We start from the raw sequence: 22,936 nt of genomic DNA, 5'->3' as shown, positions 1-22,936 counted from the left end.
TACAGGCATCCTCATAAGCTTCCCAGAGGCCAGGAGATAAACAATGAGATTGTTTCTCCTAATTTCTGATTTACTGTGTAAGGATGATTTTCAGTGTTAGTAGGGAACAAGATTTCCCGAGATTTGGAAATTCAGCTGTTGGTACCTGATAAACATTATGTGCAGTATCATCTGTACTAGCCTCTTCTATGTGTAGCGTTACCCAGCCTATCCATCTGCTGCACCATTACAGTTTATCAGCAAATCAGATATTTGACCCTCACATTTTTAAGCACAGCTCCAATTGGTCTCATTCTTAATAGGCACCTGAAAACACCTCTTCAACAACTATTAGTGACATGCAACGTGCACACTTGATCAGCTGTTGCAAGCAGTTGGTACCATGCCACACCTTGTACCTTGGTGAGATGGATGGAAGTTGGCTGTGCTACCTTTGTCTAACATTTCCTTGTCCCTCTCTGCTTCATCATGCTGTTGCACTGTGGTAATACCAGCCAGTGTTTTACCTGATATCTGCCACCACACAGGATCAGAATGCCAAGATTCCCTTCTAAAAAGTTATCCTAGACTAAAAGTTTCAGAGCAGCACTGGACAAAACAATGTTTTCCATTGATGTTTATAAAACCAACAGATATAGGTTTGTTTTTTTTTTTTTTAATTTGAAAAAAATGATGTTATTTTTTTGCTAATTCATATGCTGTATGTTTCACAATGTGCTTTTTCAAGCACACCTTGGTTGCATCCTATTGAATTTCCATACAATATGGAAAAAAGATGCTGTATCTGGGGAGGGTGATATGATGCTGTCTGCTTAGAATGCAGGTTTAGCAGGGGGATTTGTATGGATTAATCTGGTCGTGTAACAAACTGGACAACTGCAGACCCCACTAGAATTTGAAAAACCTCAGTCTGTTCCTGATTGTGTGACCCAGGATCAGGGTGACAGAGGCAAATTTATGATAAAATAAAGGATTTTAAATAATCTGCCTTCTCAACTCATAGAAAAACAATCTGTTGACTTCTCCATGCCTTGATAGAATGAAGTTAATTGTCAAATAGGGAAAAAAAAAAATTTTTCTGTTGTAATTTCAAAACTGTAAAGTGGCCTTTATCGCGTTTTCACTCATCTGAGATAAAAATTGTGCAATGTAGATATTTCTGCACATCACTTCAGTATTAACACATTGCTACATCCATTACACAGATATTTTCAGCAAATTTTCACCAAAGAAAGACATATATTTCCTTGTATTTGAGACAATCAGCTAAATGATTCTTTTAGGAAAATTATTTGGTGAAACTCCTCAGCATTAAGCTTTGCAATGTTTACAAGTGAACACTCCTTTCATGCATGCTATTTAAAGACAACCTAGAATAGGTAGAATAGAGCATAAACAAAAATGCTGACCTGAAGAACAATGAAGCTAATGAAATTAAAGAGCTGTGACTTGTGAAAGGAGAATAATTATGATGGCTTAAAAATGGGTTAATGTAGGTTAAAAACACATTTTATTTGTAAATGTAAGATAATCTCATTAGTGCTGGAAGCACACAAAGATCTATCACCTGCTTCCTAACAACACTCAGGGTAACACAGTTCTTTTTAGACTGAGTCAATACCAACAGCAAAAATGTCATTTGCCGTAAGGTCTCTCAGTGAATGTCCCTTTCAATGCACTTTCAGCACATCCATTATGCTAAACATCTTAATACATACTTAGTAAATATTGAATAAATGTGCATAAGATCAAAGTGTTGTTCCTGACCTTTAAACTCAGAAAACCTTGAGGAAGTTGGTCAGGCATATTTACTAGAATAAAAGGAGGCTTTTTGGTGTGGCCTATCTGCCGTATAGCATAAATATTCTATAGCCTTTGTTTCATGTATTCAGTATTTTGTCTGTGAACATTTGTAGCTGAAAATGTTGACGTTGATGTTATTTTCACCCTGTAAGACTGAATAACATCTTTTTTTTATTGGTAATTGCCAACAATGTATATGACACTGCTCTTAACAATGAGGAATCTCAGCATGAGGAGATACAGTGCAACTACAAGCTGAGCACAGCCTGAGCTACAAAAAAACCTCTGCAAGGAACTTTTGAGGATGTTGTGATAAAACCTGAAATTTAAGTTCCAGTGCACCAATAAGCAAATGATTTGGTTTCCTGCAGGATATGGTGCCCATATTGTCAATATACAGTTAACTTTAGCAATCCAATTGATTTGTCAGATTTTTAAGGTTAAGCATGCTTAGTTATGTCACTATGTATCTTAAATAAAAAAATCAGATGTTAAATTATGTTAATTATGTTATATTAATTTCATATAATGAAATAATAATTTTATTCTGGGCTTCGACATTTTTTAAATCTCCTATTCTTTAAGATTTTTAAATCTTTCTGTGAAAAGAAAAAATAGTAGCAACATGTAAAAAATGAAAGACTGGACCTAGATTTTCCTTTATATGTGCAAAGCAATAAGAGTTTTACTTGGCTAGAGGACGAGTGTGAAACCCTCACTTTGTGAATATCATCGAGACATATACAGATCTGGTAGTACCATTCGGCTCAATAACATAGAAAGATTGGCAAGGCTGGACTTGTGCTGCTGATGAAAGTTTGTTTAAGGGAGTTTTAAATTATGTGATTTACTTTTTTTTTCCTGCCTCCTCAGAGCATACATGACATAAATTAAGTTCCTCATATGATCACTTGAAATTACCTAGGTTCAAGTAGAATCACAGCTTCCTAGCAAGAGGTGGCATGCCTTTTCCCCACTATGAATCCTCTGATTTGTCTCTTGAGACAAAGAAAGAGAATGTGAAATAACTGTGACCCATACTCTAAAAGAAGTTGAAAGAAATGTAAAAAAAAAAAACCAAGAAAAAAGAAAGCAAGAAAGAACCAATTTACAGAGTTAACAAGCTGTAAGCCAAATTAACCTACTGTTTTTTTTTGGTTTGGCTGTCTTTCCTGACCTGTTAGATCAGGTGTGGATGAGTTTATAAGAATCTGCTTGCTTGAAAGCTGATTCCTGCTGCACACTGTAAAGTTCCCATTGCACGCTGACAAACTCCTCTTCCTTATTGAGAACTATAAAGTCCGGTAAAGTAAAGTTGGCACCGGGCTATTTTGCATCCGATCATGTTTTTTTTAACCCATTGTTTTTCTGTAACTGTTTACTGTGTTATACGTAACTGAGCAGCAGAGGGAGCTCAAAGATTTTGGTCATCGGTGAGAGAACTACAGAACCAGAGACGGGGAGAGAGACTGACAGTGCCAAGAACAAGTACAACCACAGTGAAGGTCGTGGCTTGATGTACTCGGACTTCTTTAAAGCTAATAGATTATATGCACATCCCATTATTCCGCAGGTAAAATTAAATACCGGCGAGACTTCAAGGTACCACTTAGTGGCCAGGTTTTATTTTGCACTTGTTGCTTACTTAGGCTCTTTTGTTTACAGTTTGGAAAAAGTATTTATCAAGAATATAGAAGTCCTTTCTGAGTCTAATAAATTGTTCTACTGAGTCGTTCTATGCATAAAGATTTAGAATAAATATTAAGACATAGGTACCTGAATTTTTAGGACTGCAGTAAATAAAATTGGTAAAATAGTGACAATTGGTAAAATACTGAACTGCAGTGAATTGACTTCTGTTCAACAAAGATTGTAAAATAATGCAAGATGGTTTTGTTTGTAATTTTAAGAATGAAAGATTTTCACGTTTTTCAGAAGATGTTAATTGTCAGTGTTGGGAAGAAGTAAAGCTAATAAAATGTGCAATTAAAAGTCCTATCTACACAAAAGCATTTGCTCTTCTGCAAAGATTTGAGTTTCTGAGAGGTCAACAGCTGCTGACTGTAAGCAAAATTCTGTTTTGAACTGTATCAGTGAATACATTATAAACAGAATTTCAGCATCATGAAGGCAGTATTTGTCCTAAGGTCAAGGTTGTCCTTAGTTGTCCAGTTTTTTAATGTATATAATTGATAGAATGAAGAACCCTGTGGTGCTGACCAAGTTTGGTATTTTCTATAACATACTACCTGGAACTATTTGCTACAGATCAAGTTGTAGTCTATCTCAACTGTTTTAATTTGCTTCCAAAGCAACACAGAACAGACTGTAATTTCATTATAAAATAGAAGTAATGTACTAACTTACTAAGTTCCACTGAAATAAAATGTTTATAATTCTCTTTTTTGGAGAGAAAATACATTTGAGATGTGAACTCAGGCACCCTCTTCCCAAATTCAGGACAATTTTTTTATGTGATAGCAACTTCAGTTTTCTAAATAGCCTTTTCATAGTGATCTAACTGTTGGATCTTTGCACTTTACTGACCCTGTGGTTTGTCTCCTGCTTTGCATCATCCAGCCATTAAAAAGTAGCTGTGGAGAACTATTCTAATCATGTGGGTGTTGCTTAATCCTCTGATCAAACCTGAATACATCTCCTTGGATGCCATGTCACTCTGTTTGGGCTTTGCAATCTGGCAAGGCACCTAAATACAAATTAAAGTAATTTTCTGCCTGAAAAAAATAATCTGCCTCTCTCAGTAACATCTACCACTATTTTCCAATGTCGGTAAATATCAGGCAGCTGTGAATATCACTTTGGAGATAGGGGGCATAAATATTTGACTTTATGAATATGTTATTGATTTCCTAACTACACGTCCTTGGTTACATTCAAAGGTGTCATTTTTGCTTACTGGGAATTCAGAAGGATAGTTTTTAGGATGACTTTTGCTTAGTATTATTCCTTTATCCCTTTTTTTTTTTTTTTGGCTATACCAATTATTTTAGTTTATGTTCTGTCATTCCAAGTAGGTATCATGACCCCTGAAATTGTTGGGATTTCAGAGTATTTACTATATTTGGATCTTACAAACTCCCGGAGTTCTTCCTTCATCTTGCTATATTTTAACCCTCCCTGTCCCCAAATTACTTTGTAACTGTTTTCAAAGGTGTTTATTTGCCTTTCTTCAAAACATGTGAGGCACTTGTATGGAGAAAGGATGCTTATATCTCCTCTCTTACCAAACTGTAAAAAGTAAATCTGTGCTCCAAATTATTAACATATATGTTTCACCATTTAAATAAGATTATCCAAGTTATTTTTTGTCGGTTCACAGTTCAATATCTAGTTTTACTATCTTTAGGCTTTGACTTCTATTTCTCCTTATTTTCTTAAAATCTCCAGTCTTTTTGTACTCTATCTTCACCTCTGTTTTACCAGCACTGTTGGACTCCAGGCCTTGGAAACAAAAATATAGGTCGATGCAAACACAGACCTGCCGTCAGTGAAGGAAGAGTTGGTATATGAACTATTGCAGGAGCTTGACCGCTACAAATCTATGGGCCCTGATGTTATCCACCCAAGTGTGTTAAGAGAGCTGGCTGATGTCATTGTGAGGCCACTCTCTGCAATCTTTGAGAAGTCATGTAGATTGGGGGATATCCCAGAAGACTAGAAGAAGGTTAATGTCACCCTCATCTACAAGAAGGGCTTAAAGGAAATCCAGGAAATTATAGACCCATCAGTTTTACTTCAATCTCTGGGAAAGTTATGGATGAATCCTCCTCGGGGCTATCACAAGTCAAATGAAGCACATGATTGGGAAAAGCCAGCACAGATTCACCAAGGGCAAATCTTGCTTGACAAACCTGGTCACCTTCTACGACAAAGTAACCTGCTCAGTTGATGTGGGGCGAGTGGTGGACATCATCTACCTGGATTTCTCCAAGGCTTTTGATATGGTTTTCCACAGCCTTCTCCTCCTAGAGAAACTGATACATTATGGTCTACACAAGTGGTCTGTGCTGTGGGTGGGGAACTGGCTGACAGGCTGCACCCGGAGGGTGATGGCAAATAACTCGTTTTCAAACTGGCAACCTGTCACAAGTGGGGTCCCCCAGGGATTGATATGGGGCCCAATGCTGTTTAATCTCTTCATAAGTGATCTGGATGATGGGATCAAGTGTACCCTGATGAAGTTTACTGATGATACCAAACTGAGTGGGGAAGTGAATGCTTTGGAAGGGAAACCCACCCTGCAGGAAAACCTGGATAGGCTGCAAGAGTGGGCTAACAAGAACCTTATGAAGTTCAACAAGGACAACTGTAAGATCTTTCACCTGGGAAAACATAATCCAAGAGTGCAGCAGAGGCTGGGATCTACCTGGCTGGGGAGCAGCTCTATGGAAAGGGACCTGGGGGTCCTGGTGGACAACAAGCTCAACATGAGTGAACAGTGAGCTGCAGTGGCAAAGCAAGACAACGGGATGCTGGGCTGCATCAACAAGGACATCACCAGCAGAGATAAAGAAGTCATTATACCACTCGATTCAGCACTTGTCAGGCCACACCTGGAATACTGTGTTCAGTTTTTGTCCCTGCTAAGGGGACTGGAGAGGGTCCAGAGGAGGGACACAAAGATGATCAAGGGACTGTGAAGCCTGCCAGGTGAGGAAAGGCTGAGAGAATTGTATTTGTTCAGCCTTGAGAAGAGAAGGTTTAGGGGAGACCTCATCATCATGTTCAAGTATTTAAAGGGTGGCTACAAAGAAGGAGACTCCCTTTTTACAAGGAGTCACATGGAAAAAATGAGGGGTAATGGGTAAAAGTTACTCTTGCAGAGGTTGTGACTGGACACAAGAGGAAAATTTTTCACGAGAACAATCAGCCACTGGAATGATCTCTCTAAGAAAGTGGTGGATTCCCCAACATTGGAAACTTTTAAGATTCAGCTGGACAGGGCACTGGGCCACCTTGCATAGACCATGGTTTTGCCAAGATGATCCTTGAGGTCCCTTCCAACTTGGTATTCTATGATTCTACGATTCTGCCTTTCTTTAATAGACAAATTATAAGTGTATGTACAAAAAGCAAACAATATACGTATATTTACCCCACTCTTGGAATTCATAATGAAATTTTATATTCCAGATCACCATTTTAGTTTTTCTATTATCTCGTTACAATAGCTTGATGGAAGAAGGACTTTTTAAATAAAGTATACATCCCAATATGCACTGTATATAATGAAATTATAAAATATTATTAACAAAGCAACTTAATGAATTGACATTTTTGAGATTAGAAAGATGGAACACTGTAGAAACTAATACTTATCTAAATTAAAATAGTTCATTATAACTGTCAAATAAGACTTACGGAGATATTAAAAAAACCCCAACCTTTGGCTTTACTTTTACTTCTGTGTTTGATGGTACAATGATGGATTTTCTGTTAGAAAAAAATCAATTGTCAGATTAAAGGTTCTCACTTTCTGTTCTCAGAAGTGGATTTCCTTCTTCATTAGTTCCATGTGAAGAGAAGCCCTAGCTAGATTTTGAGCCTTTGAACATATTTAACTTGAACTTTAAACATTGTTTGAGGTAAAATATCTTACCATGGTTGTCTCTGCAATGGATCCAAAGCTGTTTATAAATATGTTACATGTGACATTAACTGGAGGGCCTGCAAAAGAAAAAGAAACACCAATGTCTGTTCCACGATCATTGCTTATTGAGTGATTGTAAAATATAAACTATTATGAAACAATGTTTATTGACTTATGCTGAAATAATGCTACATTCACAACTCATTTAATGCACAATTAAATTGAATGCCTTCTAATAAATTTTCCTTTTGATTTTTCTCAAAGGTACACTACTTGACTGGCCAGTTCTAGAAATAAAAAAAAAAAAGAAAGAAAGTTCATTTTAAACTTGTACAGATACTTCTATGCAAAAAAAAAATCAACATCCCATTTGAAATAGGTAGTAAAAAATATTTTTATGTGTGTTTTGGTGAGCAATATATGTCACTTCTCACAACAATTAGGGGAAAAATTGACCTTTGTCACTCAAGGCAGCTGCTACCTTTAATGTTACCTGTCATCACTGGTAACAGAAATATATTGTTGCTGCTCTTATCTCTACTGTTTACAGGAACAAATGTGGATAAGAAAAAATGACTTAGATTCTACTCTCATTTCTCTTAAATCCACAAAATTGTTAAGAATCCATTTAAACTGAGTTTTCTGTTGCCATGGGTCTTCAGTCAACTGTTGTTCTGTTTTATCTTGCATTTGTGAAGTATCAGTAGTGGCAGAGAAGTCATTATGATAGCTGAACAACAAATCGTCTCTTCATGGAAAAGGTTTTGAATTATTTCTCTGAAAGTCTCTGTAAAAATGGCATTGTGGTAGAGCATGTTAATTTCTCCATTATTTTTTAGCAATTTCAGTGTGTACAGCAGAAATAAGGATCTTCCACCGCAAGGATTTTTTGCCATCCTCCTGCACCTTAATATTCCAGTTCAGCATTGGAGAACCTGGTTTCTTTTTACAGTTGTAAGCAGTCACTAATAATGAAAGATCTATATGTGGAATTTGAGGACTGGTCTTACAAACCCTTATGTTATGTTATATTTCTTTTTATGTAATGTAATATTTATTTTTCAGGGTCACTGAAGTAAAAAGCTGCTCTGCCATTGTTGGTGGTTTGCAACTAATAAAATCTAATGTGACCAATGAACTTGATATTAAATACTTGAGGAGTCAGAACGTCCATTAAAAATTCTGCTAACAAGACACAACTTGGAACACCCAGCTTTTTTTCCTCATGGCAATAATTGTTTTGAAGTACTGTATAGCAATTGCAACAAAACATCACTCCATGTACTTCAGTCATTGTAATACACAAGACTACACCTATGGAGCAGAGTTCTCAGATAAGGAGGTATCACTTTGCAGTCACTTTGACATTGTTTTCACTTTGCTGCTTGGTTAATTATTTAGAGCTGTTGAGCATATCCAGTACTTCTTAGAATTCAGTAAAAGTTTAACACTGACAACTCCTGAAAAGGATCAAGGGGAAAAGAAAAAGCAGGGAGATGAACAAAGGCAGAGTACTAAAATCTGTCAGGGAGAAAATTGTATTTCCTGGCTTTGTTAGACAATTTGATTGCAAGGCAGCTTTCCCTTCAAACACTTTCATGTTGTATTACTTGTCATAATTTCAAATTCAGTATGATACTATCTTGTTTAACATAGCACTATGCTTTAAAGTGTAAGTTTGCTATATCAACATAGTTGCCTTTATGAAGAAAAAGCCCTAAAACACTACAATGCTGATGCTTAATTTCAAAAGCAGCATTACAAAGATATAGTTAACAGCTAGTTAAAAAGAGCGTAAAAGGAGAAGCTAAAACCCGTTTGCAAATGGTTTAGACATTACTTAAAGATATTTTGCTGAGAGTAAAAATGAACTTCCCAAAATGTGGTCAAAAAAAAGCATAAATGAAGCTATTGAAACTGGAAGTCATATTCAAACACAGGAACTTGGGCAAGCTGAACATGGATTAAAGACAGGAAGAGTAAAAGTAGAACTGAAACTCACTAGGAACAGAAAAGCTAACAATGATAGCTATCTGCAAGGCATTAAAAATAGAATCCTGCCAAGACCTGGAAGGGGAAGTCAAGAGAAGATGATTAAGATATAAAAGTATCCATGAAAGTGAAGAAGGTCAGAGCAGAAAAACTAAATTAAGTCTTTGTAGCAGCATTTGTCTCCAATTGCTAGCTGTGTCAAATACTGGAGCCATTCTGATGGAAGATTTATAAGAGGACTGTAGAAGACATTTCAGACTAAGTGAACAGGAACAAACTGACAGGCTGAGGTGATATCAAGCCAGACATTATAAAAAATCTTTGCAAGATTGTGGCAATATGGATCACTGTGAGTCAGCTATCACCTGTGTCAGTTTTGTTATCAGTGGAAATGTGTAACATGTCCAGCAAGTATAATTTGAATTAAAAAAGAAAAACAGACTTCAGGTATGATGGTGGATGACGAGAACAATGAACTTTATCCCTGCAAACCTTACCTCTGTACAAGCAAAACTGGTAGAAACTATGAGAAATGTTATGATTAAGAGATATGGATTAATATTATTTTTACTGAAATAACATCTCACATATACCGAAGCTCTCTGAAATAGCTGATGAGCATGTGGACAAAGGCAATCTAATTAACTTAAATAAATATTAATTGTAATACATTAATTAAAATAGTTTATTTGGAGTTTCAAAAACTTTTCAACATGATGTTTTGTCAAAGGCTTTTTAAAGATATTAGTCTTGATGAAGTGAGAGACAATCCGCTTATAGGCCTTTTGCTTTAAAGTTATTTAATGTTAGGAATAAACAGTCATTTTTCAAAGTGCAAGGTGACTGCTGGTGAGTTCCTTCATGGATCTGCAGTGAATCTTTGTAGTTCAATATTAAAGACCTAGAAAAGAAGATAGAGCAATATAATTTTGCTTCTGGTATAAGATTATTTAGGATGGTTGTATATAAAGCCGACTGCAAGTAGGTTCAGAAAAATCACAAAGTACTGAGCTATCAAGCAATAAAATGTTTGATGAAATTTAGTGTGGGTCAAATGTCAAATAGTCCTTACTATGCATTCCTACTGATGGGCTCGAAATTAATGATTTCCACACAGGAAAGAAAGGCTAGATTAATTATGGATGGTTCTCTGGGAGCATGCTCTTTAATCAACAAAGATAAGAGAATGCAAAGAAATACATAAAAGACTACCATACAAGTTGATGGATGAACTTCGATCATGATCAAGTTGATCATGAGCTTCCATCTTGAACACTTCAAAATTTCTCCTTTGTCTGCCTCAAAAGGATATGTTAGGGAGAAAAGAGATGTCAGGAAGTCACAAATTCTATGAAATGCTGCCACACAAAACCAGCTTAAGTAGAACAGGACTCTTCACATTGGAAAAAGGATACAGTAGGGAGTGATATATAAGTACATAACTCTGTAAAAATCAAAAGGAAGTAATCATTTTCCTCCATTTCTCAATATGTCACATGGCAATAAAATCAGTAAAATAGTCACCAAATTCAAAGCAAACAAAGAATGATACTTTTCACTATTCCAAAACACAAAGATTTTATTGCCATAAAATACTGAAAAGGCCAAAATTATAAACAGCTTCCAGAGGTGATCAGAAGAACATATTTATCTAAATTTTTTTTTTCAGTTAAATCGTGGTTTAAGAAGTTTCTAAACTAATGATTGCTCATTACTCTTTGTCAATACCAGGGCAAGGAACACTTTACAATTTCCTACATAAATTCCAAAATTTTCACCTTAATAAGTTGTTATCAATGATGCAATCTGGGCTGTATGGATTTAAAAATGCAGAACCAAGCTCAGGTTAATCCTGAGCATCTTGAGGTCATGACAATTTTTACACATGGTTTACATAATTGTGTCCGAATTTGAAAGACAGTGAAGTCTTTCCCATATTTACAGGAACAGATATAGTCTGGGATATGGAACAGCTGAGTAAGAGAAGCATCTTCCTATAGGGTTGATGTACTAGAAATAAAAGTATTTTGCAAATGGAACAAAGATTTTTTTATTCCATAGCTAAATAAATACCAACAGTCTTCTCTATTACTTCTGTTGAAGGAGAACAGATGTGAGGAATTCCTTATCCAAAAGCAGAGCACTCAGACAAAATATATAATTATGTGTCATTGACCAAGATTAATTATGACTAAAATTGGTAGTTAAAAATCTTGTCTACATAAGATTTTTATTGGAAGAACAAGTGATTTAAAATGATTCTCTGACTCCTCTTATTAGTACTTGTTCTGTTTCTTTAAAACTGTTGCCAGATTAAAACTCAAAACAGCATTAAGCCCCAGCACTTGTTCTAGGACTAATAAAACTAACCAGAAAGTGGCAAAGTCACTTAAGGAGATACTTATTCTCAGTGATAGATCTGAATCATTCTGGGCAGATTTGTTCAAACTGCGTAGCTGTCTAGAAGATTTAGAATGTGCACTTTTTGAAAAAGAACAACGTCAAATTAGGTTTTGTCTCTTTAAATTTCAATAGTTACAAAACAAGGCTCTAAGTCTTTTCAATTATACTTTCAAGAAGTACTGTATTGAATTTGCTAATCTCCAGACAATCTGCCTATTCTTCACTGAAGTCCCATCAGAAGATTGTGACTGCATGGTGTCCATGACAAACTCCAAAATCGAATCCCCAAATCAACTGTTAAACTGTATACTCCTAATTTTTAAACAATTGTTTGTAGGGCTTCAGGAGACACAAAGAAGAAAGAAGAAAAACTGCAATGCTTAGATTTTGCCTGAGGTCTTTTTTTGCCCAGCACAGCTTTACCTGAGGTTGAACCTGCAGTTTGCATGCTAGAGTATACTGTGACAACAAGTCAGGGTAACTTTAATAAGTAACAAAAATAATTTAAGAACTACCATTTATACAAGAAATTAATCTCAGAAATACAGTGTTTTGCATTACTTTGCAAATATTGCTTGATACATTAACCCTCCAGGAAGCCAGGCACTGGAACATTCTTTAAAATAGTTCTGGCAAGGAAAGTCCAAGGGATTTATTCCGTATGGTCATCAGGGATATTGATCATTGTTGTAAATCTTTAGTGATGTGTTTGAATTTCCAGTGCATGTTTATCATTTTCTGAGAAATATCAGCACCTCTAACTTATTAAAAGCAAAGTATTTCTAGCTGCAGTGAATAATGGGTAATAAGTTTATATATACAGCACCGTCTGTTTATGGATTACCAATGAGGAAGTAATTTGACAAACTGCTTACCTGGTCCTTATGAATCAGTCTAGGCAAATTCTGGCAAAACCAGCAAATAGCAATGGCTCTGGAGTCATTCGGGGGACTTGGAGATGTCAAAAAATTATAAACTTTAGTGCTGAATAAGAATTAAGATGGAAAGGCAGTGACAGATGACTTAGAGGAGGAAGGCCTGTCTGCTTGAAGGAAAGTTTTTCTAGTAAACATGGAGTAAAACCTGCTTTATAGTGAAATGTTAGAGCTAAGAGAATCTCATGGACTCAAGAATTTAGGCATAGGAGAAGGCAGATAAGTCAAAGTAAAAATAATATAATTTTTAATCACAATAGGTTTACTCTTTCAAAAAATATTTATATTCTGGAGAATTTAAAGACTGATAACTTGATTTAAAGGTTCAGAAATAGAGTTAAATATAGTTCTACTACATTATTAGAACTCTGCATTCTAAACACAGAATAGTCAAATCTGCGTAAACTTCCCAGACTGCAAAAGTTAGAATGGGTGGTATTTGTCTGTATAATATTTTGTATATTTGTATAATACTATAGTTTGTATAATCCTTCATTAAATACTCTACTTTGGTATGCCTGAATCTGGATAATATGGTTTGCGGTAGGACCCTTGGATAATGTAATCATTGCATTTGCAAACTTTGGACTTTCGATCTTATTTGAATCTCCTTTGCTTGTTTGAACCTCCTTTGTGACAAGTGCGTAAAAAGCACATGCCAACAGACAATTCCAGGTGTAGTTTCAGTGGAGAACTGAGAACAAGGAAAGGAACAAGAGGAAAGATCCTTTTGCCATTTCAAAGCACAACTGAGGCACAGGAGTGAGGAATCTAATTTGCTCATGGATTAAGTAACTGAGATAAGCTTGCTTGAGTTTGGCCGTGATGGTCATATCATTAACACACTCTTCCTTTTAGTTAGGATCAGGCAGGTATGAGGATTTGGTCTCTTTCACAGAACATGCTTTCTGGAGTGCTTCAGGCTATGGTAGTCCACGGTGGGAATTTGAATCCACTAACAAGCATTTCAGGAAAGAAAAGAAAAAGCAAAAACCAAACCACGTTAGACAATTCAAATCTAGAGATAAGCTAAATTTCCAAAACATCTGCATCTGGGGAGCTGTGACAGTGACAGAAATAGAGCATGTTATTACTGAACTGTCATAGCAAAGAAAGACAAAAGAAGGCATTTTTTTTCCAGTGAATGTTCTTCTTCATTTTGATATTTGTTCCAGAAACTGCATTTGTGTGAACATACTGAAAACCTGAAACCTTAGGTTTGAAATTACCTTTGAAATTTGGTCTGATCCTTGCATCGTAGCCTGACATCCTGCCCATTAGCTTATCCAGGAAATCAGATGGCGACATTGGCATGCTACGAGATCTTGCACTGTCTGTTTCCTTTGTGGCTACCAAGCTACCAGCAAGGAAAAACAAACAAAAAACCACAACAAAGCATTTGGTTAGAGATTTTGTTAGGGAAACTAATTTTACACAGTCAATCACTTAGTTCACTCTTGTATGAAGAGGAAAATAGGAAAGCTAAGGTTGCCTTTCAAGCTAGTTTATGCTTCAAAAATAGTAGTAACAAAGAACTGGAAACTTTAAGGTTTTTTATATCTGTCATTTTATATGCAAATTTTATTTTGCTAAACTGCATAGCTGTTACCTCTTCTCAGGACTTCGGTAATTAATAGCACTTTCAGTGAACAGTAATCAATCCATTATCACTGAGTTAAATAATGTCTACAAATAGCTGTGCCTGTGGAATGTCATAATTTGGAGTGTACTTTCTGGGTGTGATGTAATAGAAACCTAGATCAGAAAAAAAAACCCCACCTCAAACAAGTAGTAAAGATCTGTCACAGAATAGTACTACTACCACAAATTTTTGGTCAACCTTTGTTTTGTGTTGATATTTAAACATAATACAACATATCAAACAGTCTCCTGTGAAATGGTATTTAATATTGTTTTAGAGGTTTGTTTTCTGTTAAAGCAAAAGTGACTGCTGTGGTGGAAAGAAACCAACTTACTGAAGGAACTATCTCAGGGCAAAATTTTCATCTCAGGGCCACATGGCAAATGTCATCTCCTATAGCCTCCTCTCTATATGCATGCAGAACTCCCACTGACATTCTAAAGTGTGCTCTGCACATGCTATGAGAGAAGAGTATTGTCACTGCAATCAGCCATGTGGACCCAAAGAAAAGGTCTTTATCAATGTGTAACTCTTACTCAAGTGCTAGCCAACACATTGAAAAATCAATCGTCGGTAAATATATATGTAAATAAAATTGTAACATTGTGATACACAGTGCAACTAAAATCATTTGTGGCTTTTAGAGTCTCAAAAAAGATAAAGTGCTTTTCCTGTTTGTGCTGACTTCCAGTCAAAATCAATTACAGAAGGATGTGAATCTCTTTTACTTACCCACTTCATTGTCTCCATTTAACACCAATACACTCTTTTAGAAGTGCTTAAATATGCTTTGTTTAGAAGTAAACACAGGGAGTAATGTAAAACCCTTAGGAATTTTCTAACTCATAAAAAATGTATGCTGAACTTTGCTTGTCAACAATGGATGGAGTTCCAAAATGGAAAAATTCCATACAGGTATGTGTGTATGCAGATGCCATGCTAAGTGCAGACTGGGAATGTATTTTTTTTTTTCTCCCAAGACTATGTTACTCAAGACATGAAAAGTTATAGTTTTATGGCAACTTCCATTTAGAAGGCCTTCTAAAACATCTGTTTCAAATTTGAAATTTGGATTTAATATCTTAAATTAAAAGCTATTTCACATTAAATCTTACACTTAGCACTCAAGAGTGTTACAAATTTGGACACACAGAGAATTTGAACATAGAAATCTCTAGAATGCTGTGGTTTACTCACATTTTAATTAAAACTGGCAAATAAGTCTTTTAATTGAAATATTAACTCAATTCAGAGAGTTAAAATTTAATCCTTCTGCTTATTTGCTTATCTAGTGTTTATTCTGTTCTATTCTATGTGTAAGTTGATTTGCATATCTATAGATTGTTCATAAATATCTAAATTGTTGGATATTTCTAAATTGTTCTGAATACGTTGGTATCTCTTTTAGTATTATTTTTCAGTAAAAGTGTTTCTTCAGTAGCTAACTTAGTTCTTTATGTCTTCCCATATCTGGAGAATGTATTTCCTTTTCTTAGAAAGTAAGTACACAAGATTTTTTTTTATAGTTCAATTTGCAGTTATCCTTTTGGCATCATTTTCATTATCAATCATTCTGAATGTATCTGATTCATCACATTATTGCAACTCGTAGTCATTTATATTTCTATAAAACATCATACATGATTATAAAGCAAATAAAGTATGAGAGTCCAATTACACTGCTGGATTTTATGTATTTGCAAGGCAGGAGAATCAAATTACTATGTGTATATATATAAAACACTTAGATTTCTTAAACTCTTGTATAAGAAAGTTATATTTCTGTTCTATAGAATTCCTACACTACAGGATATATATATCCTATATTTTTATTCCTGATATAAATAAATTCTCTGGAACACAAAATATAGAAAGGAGTATTGTTAGCTTCAATATCGATCACTTTCTCTGAATGGAGAATTTGTTTGTTTGTCCTCTTTTCACTCCACTGAAATTTTTCTAAATCTTTCATTATTGTAGTTGTTGCTTTTAAAGGCTGCCATGGAAAAGAGTACTTTGAATTAAGGTAACTAATAGGAAAAATAGTAATTGCTGTGACTATGGATTTTGTCAAAGTGGCGTTTACCTTTCTGTAAGATAGCATCCTTAATATTTGCTTTCATTACTCAGTTAAAAGTCTCAGAATATCTTGAATAATTTTATTGCCAGCTTCTGAAAACAATATATTCAGCATAATTAATATATTTTGCATAAGCAATTTTTGTTTTAGAAATCAGCTGTAATTTATAACTAAATATTTTTTCAAGGAATGTTTTCCCTTTTTCTCAGCTTGGTGTACTATTGAGTAAAAGCTGGTTGAGCACTGCAGAATCCCGCCCTTTCAAATTACCTTCAATTGAAAACATGTATTTCAAGAATACTGTTGGACAAATAATACTTTCATCTATCTGAGCTGACTTGTGAAACACTCTTCCAGTTAAAAAGGAGAAAGACTTGGTAATATAGTAAAACCTGAGTAAGACAGTGGATTTTAGGAAAGCCTGCCTGGCAAAGTATGGGTTTTCTGTTTACAGATTAACATGAAAATTAATTCTTCATGGTACAGATTCTCCAGTTTTATTGTACATTGCCTCTGAAAAATAAGCCTCTGACTAAGTCATGAGAGAAAGTTACACTCCTTTTATGAAGTAAGAGTTTAGCTCCTTTTAGTGTTAATGCAAATAGCTTCCTCCTCAATGTACAACTATTGCCAAGTCCAGGAATGGCTTTGCACCCCTCTAGAGGGAATTTACTCTGACCTGTCACAATTTTTTAAGGAATTTGTGCATACATTTTCTAACAGGCAGAATTATAAGAATTTAATATCAGAAAAACTTTTATCCTGTGATGCATAAAGTCATTATGCAACTTTAAATTACTGAGTAGGCTTCCCACTGCTGAAGTCTTTTACTGGAGAGAGATTATAACCTCCCAGTCTTCTGGTTTATTCATATTTTAGCAGAAAAAATTAATAAGAAGAATGCTAGCCCTGGTACTGATTCTGTGTTGTTTGTGTGGGCTAGTGGTAAATATTACTAACATTTTACAAAAGGATTTAAACCATTTTCCAGTTTCAGACTTAGAGCAGTACTTTATTTGACTTTCCTGAATGTGTCCTAAACATCTCTACAATGTAAATTAAGCCTTGCCAAACAACTAAAAAGAAATTTGTTAACTAAAGTAGTGGACAAAAATCAAGAAAAAAATGGAAAATGTTGTCAAATGATGTATTCAGAAAATAATTTGTGACTAGCTGAATTTACACCATCAAAAGTTAGGGTAAGAATTTTTGTTCTGAACAAGCTGTTATACACAACCAGGCATGAACAGAAAATTAGCATCACCAGGACTATAATTACTCCTGTATTTGGTCTATTCTGTCTGTTAAATCAATGTTCATCTAAAATCTGAGAAGAGATGAGCTTTGCATCATGCCTTGAAGATTGTCAAGTTGGAATTTCATGGACTGGGATAGGAAAACATCCCGAATCACAGGTCTCTGACAGTACATGACCTAGCAAAAGTCATATTTGATCCAAGAACCATTAGGCCAAGCTGAAGACATTTACAGTGGGATATAAATGTTAGAGAATAAGAAGCAGCCTGGCACAGGCAAGATGCAGCTTCTCTAGATCAGCACCTGCATCCTAAATTGTGGATGAAAAGCTATTGTAGGGAGTTGTAATAAGAATGGTGTTCAGCACTGCCATCTCTGAACTGGAAAGAAAATACAAAATCATTGATGGTTTAAAACTAAGAATTGAAAAAAAAAAAAAAAAAAAAAAAATTGGCAGAAGTATAAGCATTGATCAGGGAAGGAAAATAACCCATTTCTTAATTTCAGTCCATTTAAGTAGAACAGTTTAAAACAGGCAGAGGATTATATGAATTGGGAATGTGAGCAGAACTGGAGAAAGCAGTTGAGTCTGAAGAAGGATTTGGAATTCATGTTGAACAGCTCAGCACTGTTGTGGTAAAGTTCTCACTGCACTACTGTGTTATCCAGTAGTGTGGAAAGATTGAAAGAGTGAATAGAAGCATGAAGGTCACTTATTATTTTATATGATATTAATGAGACCAGTCCGGGGACATTGTATCAAATTCTGTGTTCAAGTTTTAAAAGGACATTAAAGCATTAAGAAAGGTACTGAACAAAGCCACTAAACCATGACCTGAGAGTCAGGGAAATTTTCTTAAAGTAAGAGACTTTAAGAGCTCAATCTGCTTAGTTTATCAAAAAGAAATTGAAAAATAACATAATTGAAATGTATAAATAACTCAAAGGGGTAGAAAATACTGCACATTTATCTAAAGAAGAAAGGTGGAAGGAAAATCAGTGACAGACACAAATTCAAGTGGGAATTTAAGCACACAGTTTAATAAGAAAGGTAACTTAACAGAAGATCAAACTATACCATTCAAGATAGTACAGCTCTCTGGAAGAAACAATTTAGCAAAATATAAGGTATTGTGTTTCATATAAGGCTAGCTTGGTGAAAAGGAATGACCTATAATATAAGGAAAAGCAGGCTAAATTCAGAGTAGACATTACAAATCTCATGCAGAAATCTTCAGATTGCCAAAAGACACTTTATGGACTTGAAGAGCTTAAGGAAGGGAAGCAATGGACATAGTTGAAGTGAAAAATGTTGTCTCCTCAGTGTCCTTCTATGCTGGGGCTGGGCCGCAGGCTTGCAGTTGCCTGTACTGTAACCTGTAATCTTGGTTGCAAGTTACAGGTGGTAATGTTGACCCATGTAACTCAGTTCCTTTCACAGATGGGTATTGGATTTACCAAGCAATTGTATGAGCATCAGTTACTTGCACAGTATGGAATTAACCTCCAGAATGGAAATGATATTCAAGCTGCCCATAAGCTACAGGCAGCTTAAAAAATCAGATATTGACCACTACTAGGAAAAATAAGCTAATGTTCTATCTATGACATGCACCTGCAAAGAGAAAATAATTTTAAGCTAAATGATAACATTGTCATGAAAGCAAATGAAGAGACCAGGGATAAATTTAGATCATAAATTAAAAGGCTTTCAACCACTGAAACACTTCAGTTCAGGAATAGTTTAGCACTTTGAGTAGAGATAGAAGAGCCCTGTGTGTTTCAAGACAGAGCTAGATATTACAATGCTGTGATATGTATGACTATGGCTGCAGGTGATGGGACTCAGTTCTTTTCTAATCCCTCTGCTGAGGATAAGTTTGCATTATTATTGATTCTTTTAAGTGTTTAAAATAATTACTACTACAGAACTCTGAAAAAAATATATAGTTAACATAGCTGTGCAGCCAGAGCATTGACATCTACAGAATTTAAATGGGAGATCTCATCTAGCGGCTAGCAATTTAGCTAGCAAGAGAAAGCATGGGTCATGAATCTGTGCTCCTGAAATGTCTGTTTAAAGTAGGCATGTTTGTGAGAGAAAACCTCACTCTCTTTCCTTTCTCCAAAAGAAAAGTATTGAGAAAAACTCTTCAAAGGGAATTTGACAGTCTCCACAAATGTTTCCTTCTCTAAAACATATAAAGCTACAAAAATCAGATTGCTTTCCTGTGTTTTTTTAAGAACCACTGTATCACTACTCATAAGCTATCTCTTTTCTATCTGCCCCAAACTTCTGCACATTTTTACTAAAGCATAAATAAAGGAAAGGAACTTTACAAATATAAGTGCTTTATATGTGCTTTATTTTAAAATGAGTATTTCCAAAAGTAATTTCAGTCATACTACCTTTGAGTCATTTGTATCATTTGTGTGCTACAGAAAGCACTGCTTTTCCCTGATTTCTCTCTTTTAAACTTTTCATCTTCAACGTGGGTTCTTAAAAATCATTTTATTGTGTGTTTCAGCCTTAAAAGAATGTTTATCTGAAAATATGGAAGAAAAGAAGTAAGGGATTATTGCCAACATTTGTATAAGAAAGGTTGTAGCTCTCCAGAAGGGCTTAATAAGAATAGTATAGACAAAGGTGAAGGAAGAAATGACATCCTACACCATTTACTGACATCTTCCCAGTTTATTGCTGCTACAGGTGGATGACAGAGATAAAAAAAGAGTATGGTGTGCTGTAATGATACCTTCCACTGGAATCTTCCTAGAGAGGTTTCCAAGTCCAAGTTAGAGCAGTCTCTTAATTTATCCAAGTTCTTCTAAGAGTAGTCTCCAGAGTCTCACTAACTTACTTTTGAATACAAGTGATACAAATTATCTTTAAATTAGATGGTATGTTAATTTTCTTCCTTCCATAGTTAAACTGCCTATGTATTTTATCTTGAAAATCTTATATTAACACCAAGTTACTGTCATATTTGGCTTTGTGATTTTTCACGTCTGATCATAAATTATTTCTTTAATCTCAAACACAATCCATCTTCACCATTCAAAGAGGTAGAATTTTAGTATTTCATCTTACAATGTATAATACAAAGCAGTTATATGATGCTTTGCATGCATTGCGATGGTCCAATAGCTCTTTCTTTTCACTACTTAGCTTATTCTCTCAGACAGCAAGTGTAGCCAAACCCCTGGAGCAATTGGATTTTGTGTTGTGGCCCATTGTCTCCAGCTGATGTTTGAATGTTTTTAATGCACTTTACATTAAAAAGCATTGCAGAGAAGCTCAAGGAAATTAATTACACACTCATAAGAAAACCAAAAACTTCAGCCAGCCAATATGCACTCAGTTGCATCTTTCTTTAAAATTCATCAATTTTAAAACAAAAATTATTCAGCGTAACCATGTAATTAACAAGGTCTGCTAAAATGAAATGATCCTCAAATTGGTGATGTCTGATGATCTAACAGTGCCTTGATAATTGCGTTTTGAAAATTGTGGCAATAAGATTTTGTGGTATGAAGACAGTCTTTAAGTCCTCTTCTCTGCAATATAGATCTCTTCATAAAATGTTTTTGGTAGGATTAGAGGGAAAAGCGAACATTATGTTTGAAGAGGTCAGAAGCATAGGATTTTTTTTTTTTGTAAAGGGAGTGTCTCTAATTATATGATCTATTAATTAAAGTAGGTAAAGAACTAACAAGATCAGAGTTTATAGTATGTGGAATCTGCACACATTTTTCCAAGAATTAACATAAACCTGACAAAAATACCTTTTTGACAGAAGAATGTTCCAGAGTGTGACAACTTAAAATAAAAAACCAACAAATGTTAATGAGAATGACCACTGAAGGCCTCAAGTCCATCCCAATTAAAGTGTTTTCCCTGCTTGTACAAAAATAATAAATCATGCTTTTTCAGAAGGATAAAAACTGCTTTCAACTCTAGACAAAAAAATATGTTAATGTAAAGCAAAACCAATGTTAATTTGTTTGATTTTTGTGGATAAAGCTAAGGGTTTTTAAAATTTTTGCACAGTTTGTCATTAAAATGCATTTGTTCAGTCAAGTAGCATGACACAGATGTTCTTTTGAGGTGCGATGTGGCTACCTGAAATAGCTGTGTCAGAAGAGAAACGCAAGCTTCTGTGTTTTATTTCAATAAAGTTTTAATTTTTGAAAGATTTGCAGATGAGGCAAATATTGTGGAATGAGAGCTCAGCAAGTGGAATAAATATGTTTAAAGCAAATATTTTTAAAAACTGCAATAAAATTTTAAAGCAATCTCTTCACTCTACTGAAAATTAAAATCCTTCACAGAAAACAAAAACCAAATAGACTTCTCTTATTGGAGGCCATTCATCAACAATATTGATTCATGAAAAGCCAGGGCCGTTCTGGAAAGCCAGGACCTGTGTCAGAGGGTCACACTGCATGGATCCAATCCTGAAAGTAACACACAGAACTGGCTGTCACTGCTGTCCCAGTCTAGCTCACACAGAAGCAGTTTCTTCTGAGGAGCTAAACAAGACTCAAAATTCATCTCCTTCTCTGAATTACCTTTTGGAAGACTCTTTATATTATCTACATTTTGAACCCAAGATAACTGATCTCCTAGCTTAAATGCCTGAATTAGGTAACATTTCCTTCTTCTGCAGTTCAAGGTTAATGCAAGGAGATGATTTTCTTCCAACTCTTTTCTATTCCAGCATGAAAATAATTCTACTTGAGTTTTATTGGTGAATAAATTAATTCTGAGGGACCAAAAAAACAAAAGTGAGTTTCCGATGGTGAAAGAGTAGTGGAAGAGGGTGACCTGAACTAAACCCAAAGATAGTAAATGAAGGAGAAAGAATTAAGTTTGCAATTTTTAAGACTGAGATTCCAAATGCTTTTCCTATTATTTGTTACAACTGACCGTAACGTGTTGCTTGCTAATTAAAGATGAAATTTATTTTATTTGTTGTAGGTCATGTAGTTGTCAATTCCTAATGCAATGAAAATGCAGATTTTCATACCTGTAATGATTTAGATAATAATAATTTTATCAGATCAGAGAGAAGCACAGAACTCTTAACTCACACTTGCCAGAGAAAAGATTGCCACTTCAACTAACAGGAACAGAAGCATTGTATCACCAAGATTTTAAAGAGGTATTTTCTAAGAAAGATCCTCAGGAGATTTTAAAATATTTTCTGTGA

The 22,936-nt window shown here is 35.0% G+C and overlaps 1 protein-coding gene across 2 annotated transcripts in view; it reads right to left on the bottom strand.

Moving 5' to 3' along the window:
* GLRA3 (glycine receptor alpha 3) overlaps positions 1–22,936 on the bottom strand; it is a 95,374-nt gene that overhangs the window by 60,536 nt on the left and 11,902 nt on the right. For both annotated transcript variants that reach the window (XM_074822791.1, XM_074822792.1), the window contains exons 2-3: positions 13,974–14,101; positions 7,424–7,491 (exon numbers count right to left, since the gene is read on the bottom strand). In XM_074822791.1, coding sequence (XP_074678892.1) covers positions 7,424–7,491; positions 13,974–14,101 — 196 coding nt within the window. The remainder of the gene's footprint in view (positions 1–7,423; positions 7,492–13,973; positions 14,102–22,936) is intronic.

The sequence above is a fragment of the Strix aluco genome, chromosome 4, assembly GCF_031877795.1.
Source record: "Strix aluco isolate bStrAlu1 chromosome 4, bStrAlu1.hap1, whole genome shotgun sequence".
Classification (NCBI taxonomy): domain Eukaryota; kingdom Metazoa; phylum Chordata; class Aves; order Strigiformes; family Strigidae; genus Strix; species Strix aluco.
Note: the sequence above shows the minus strand (reverse complement) of the source record. Positions and strands in the feature narration are given on the sequence as shown.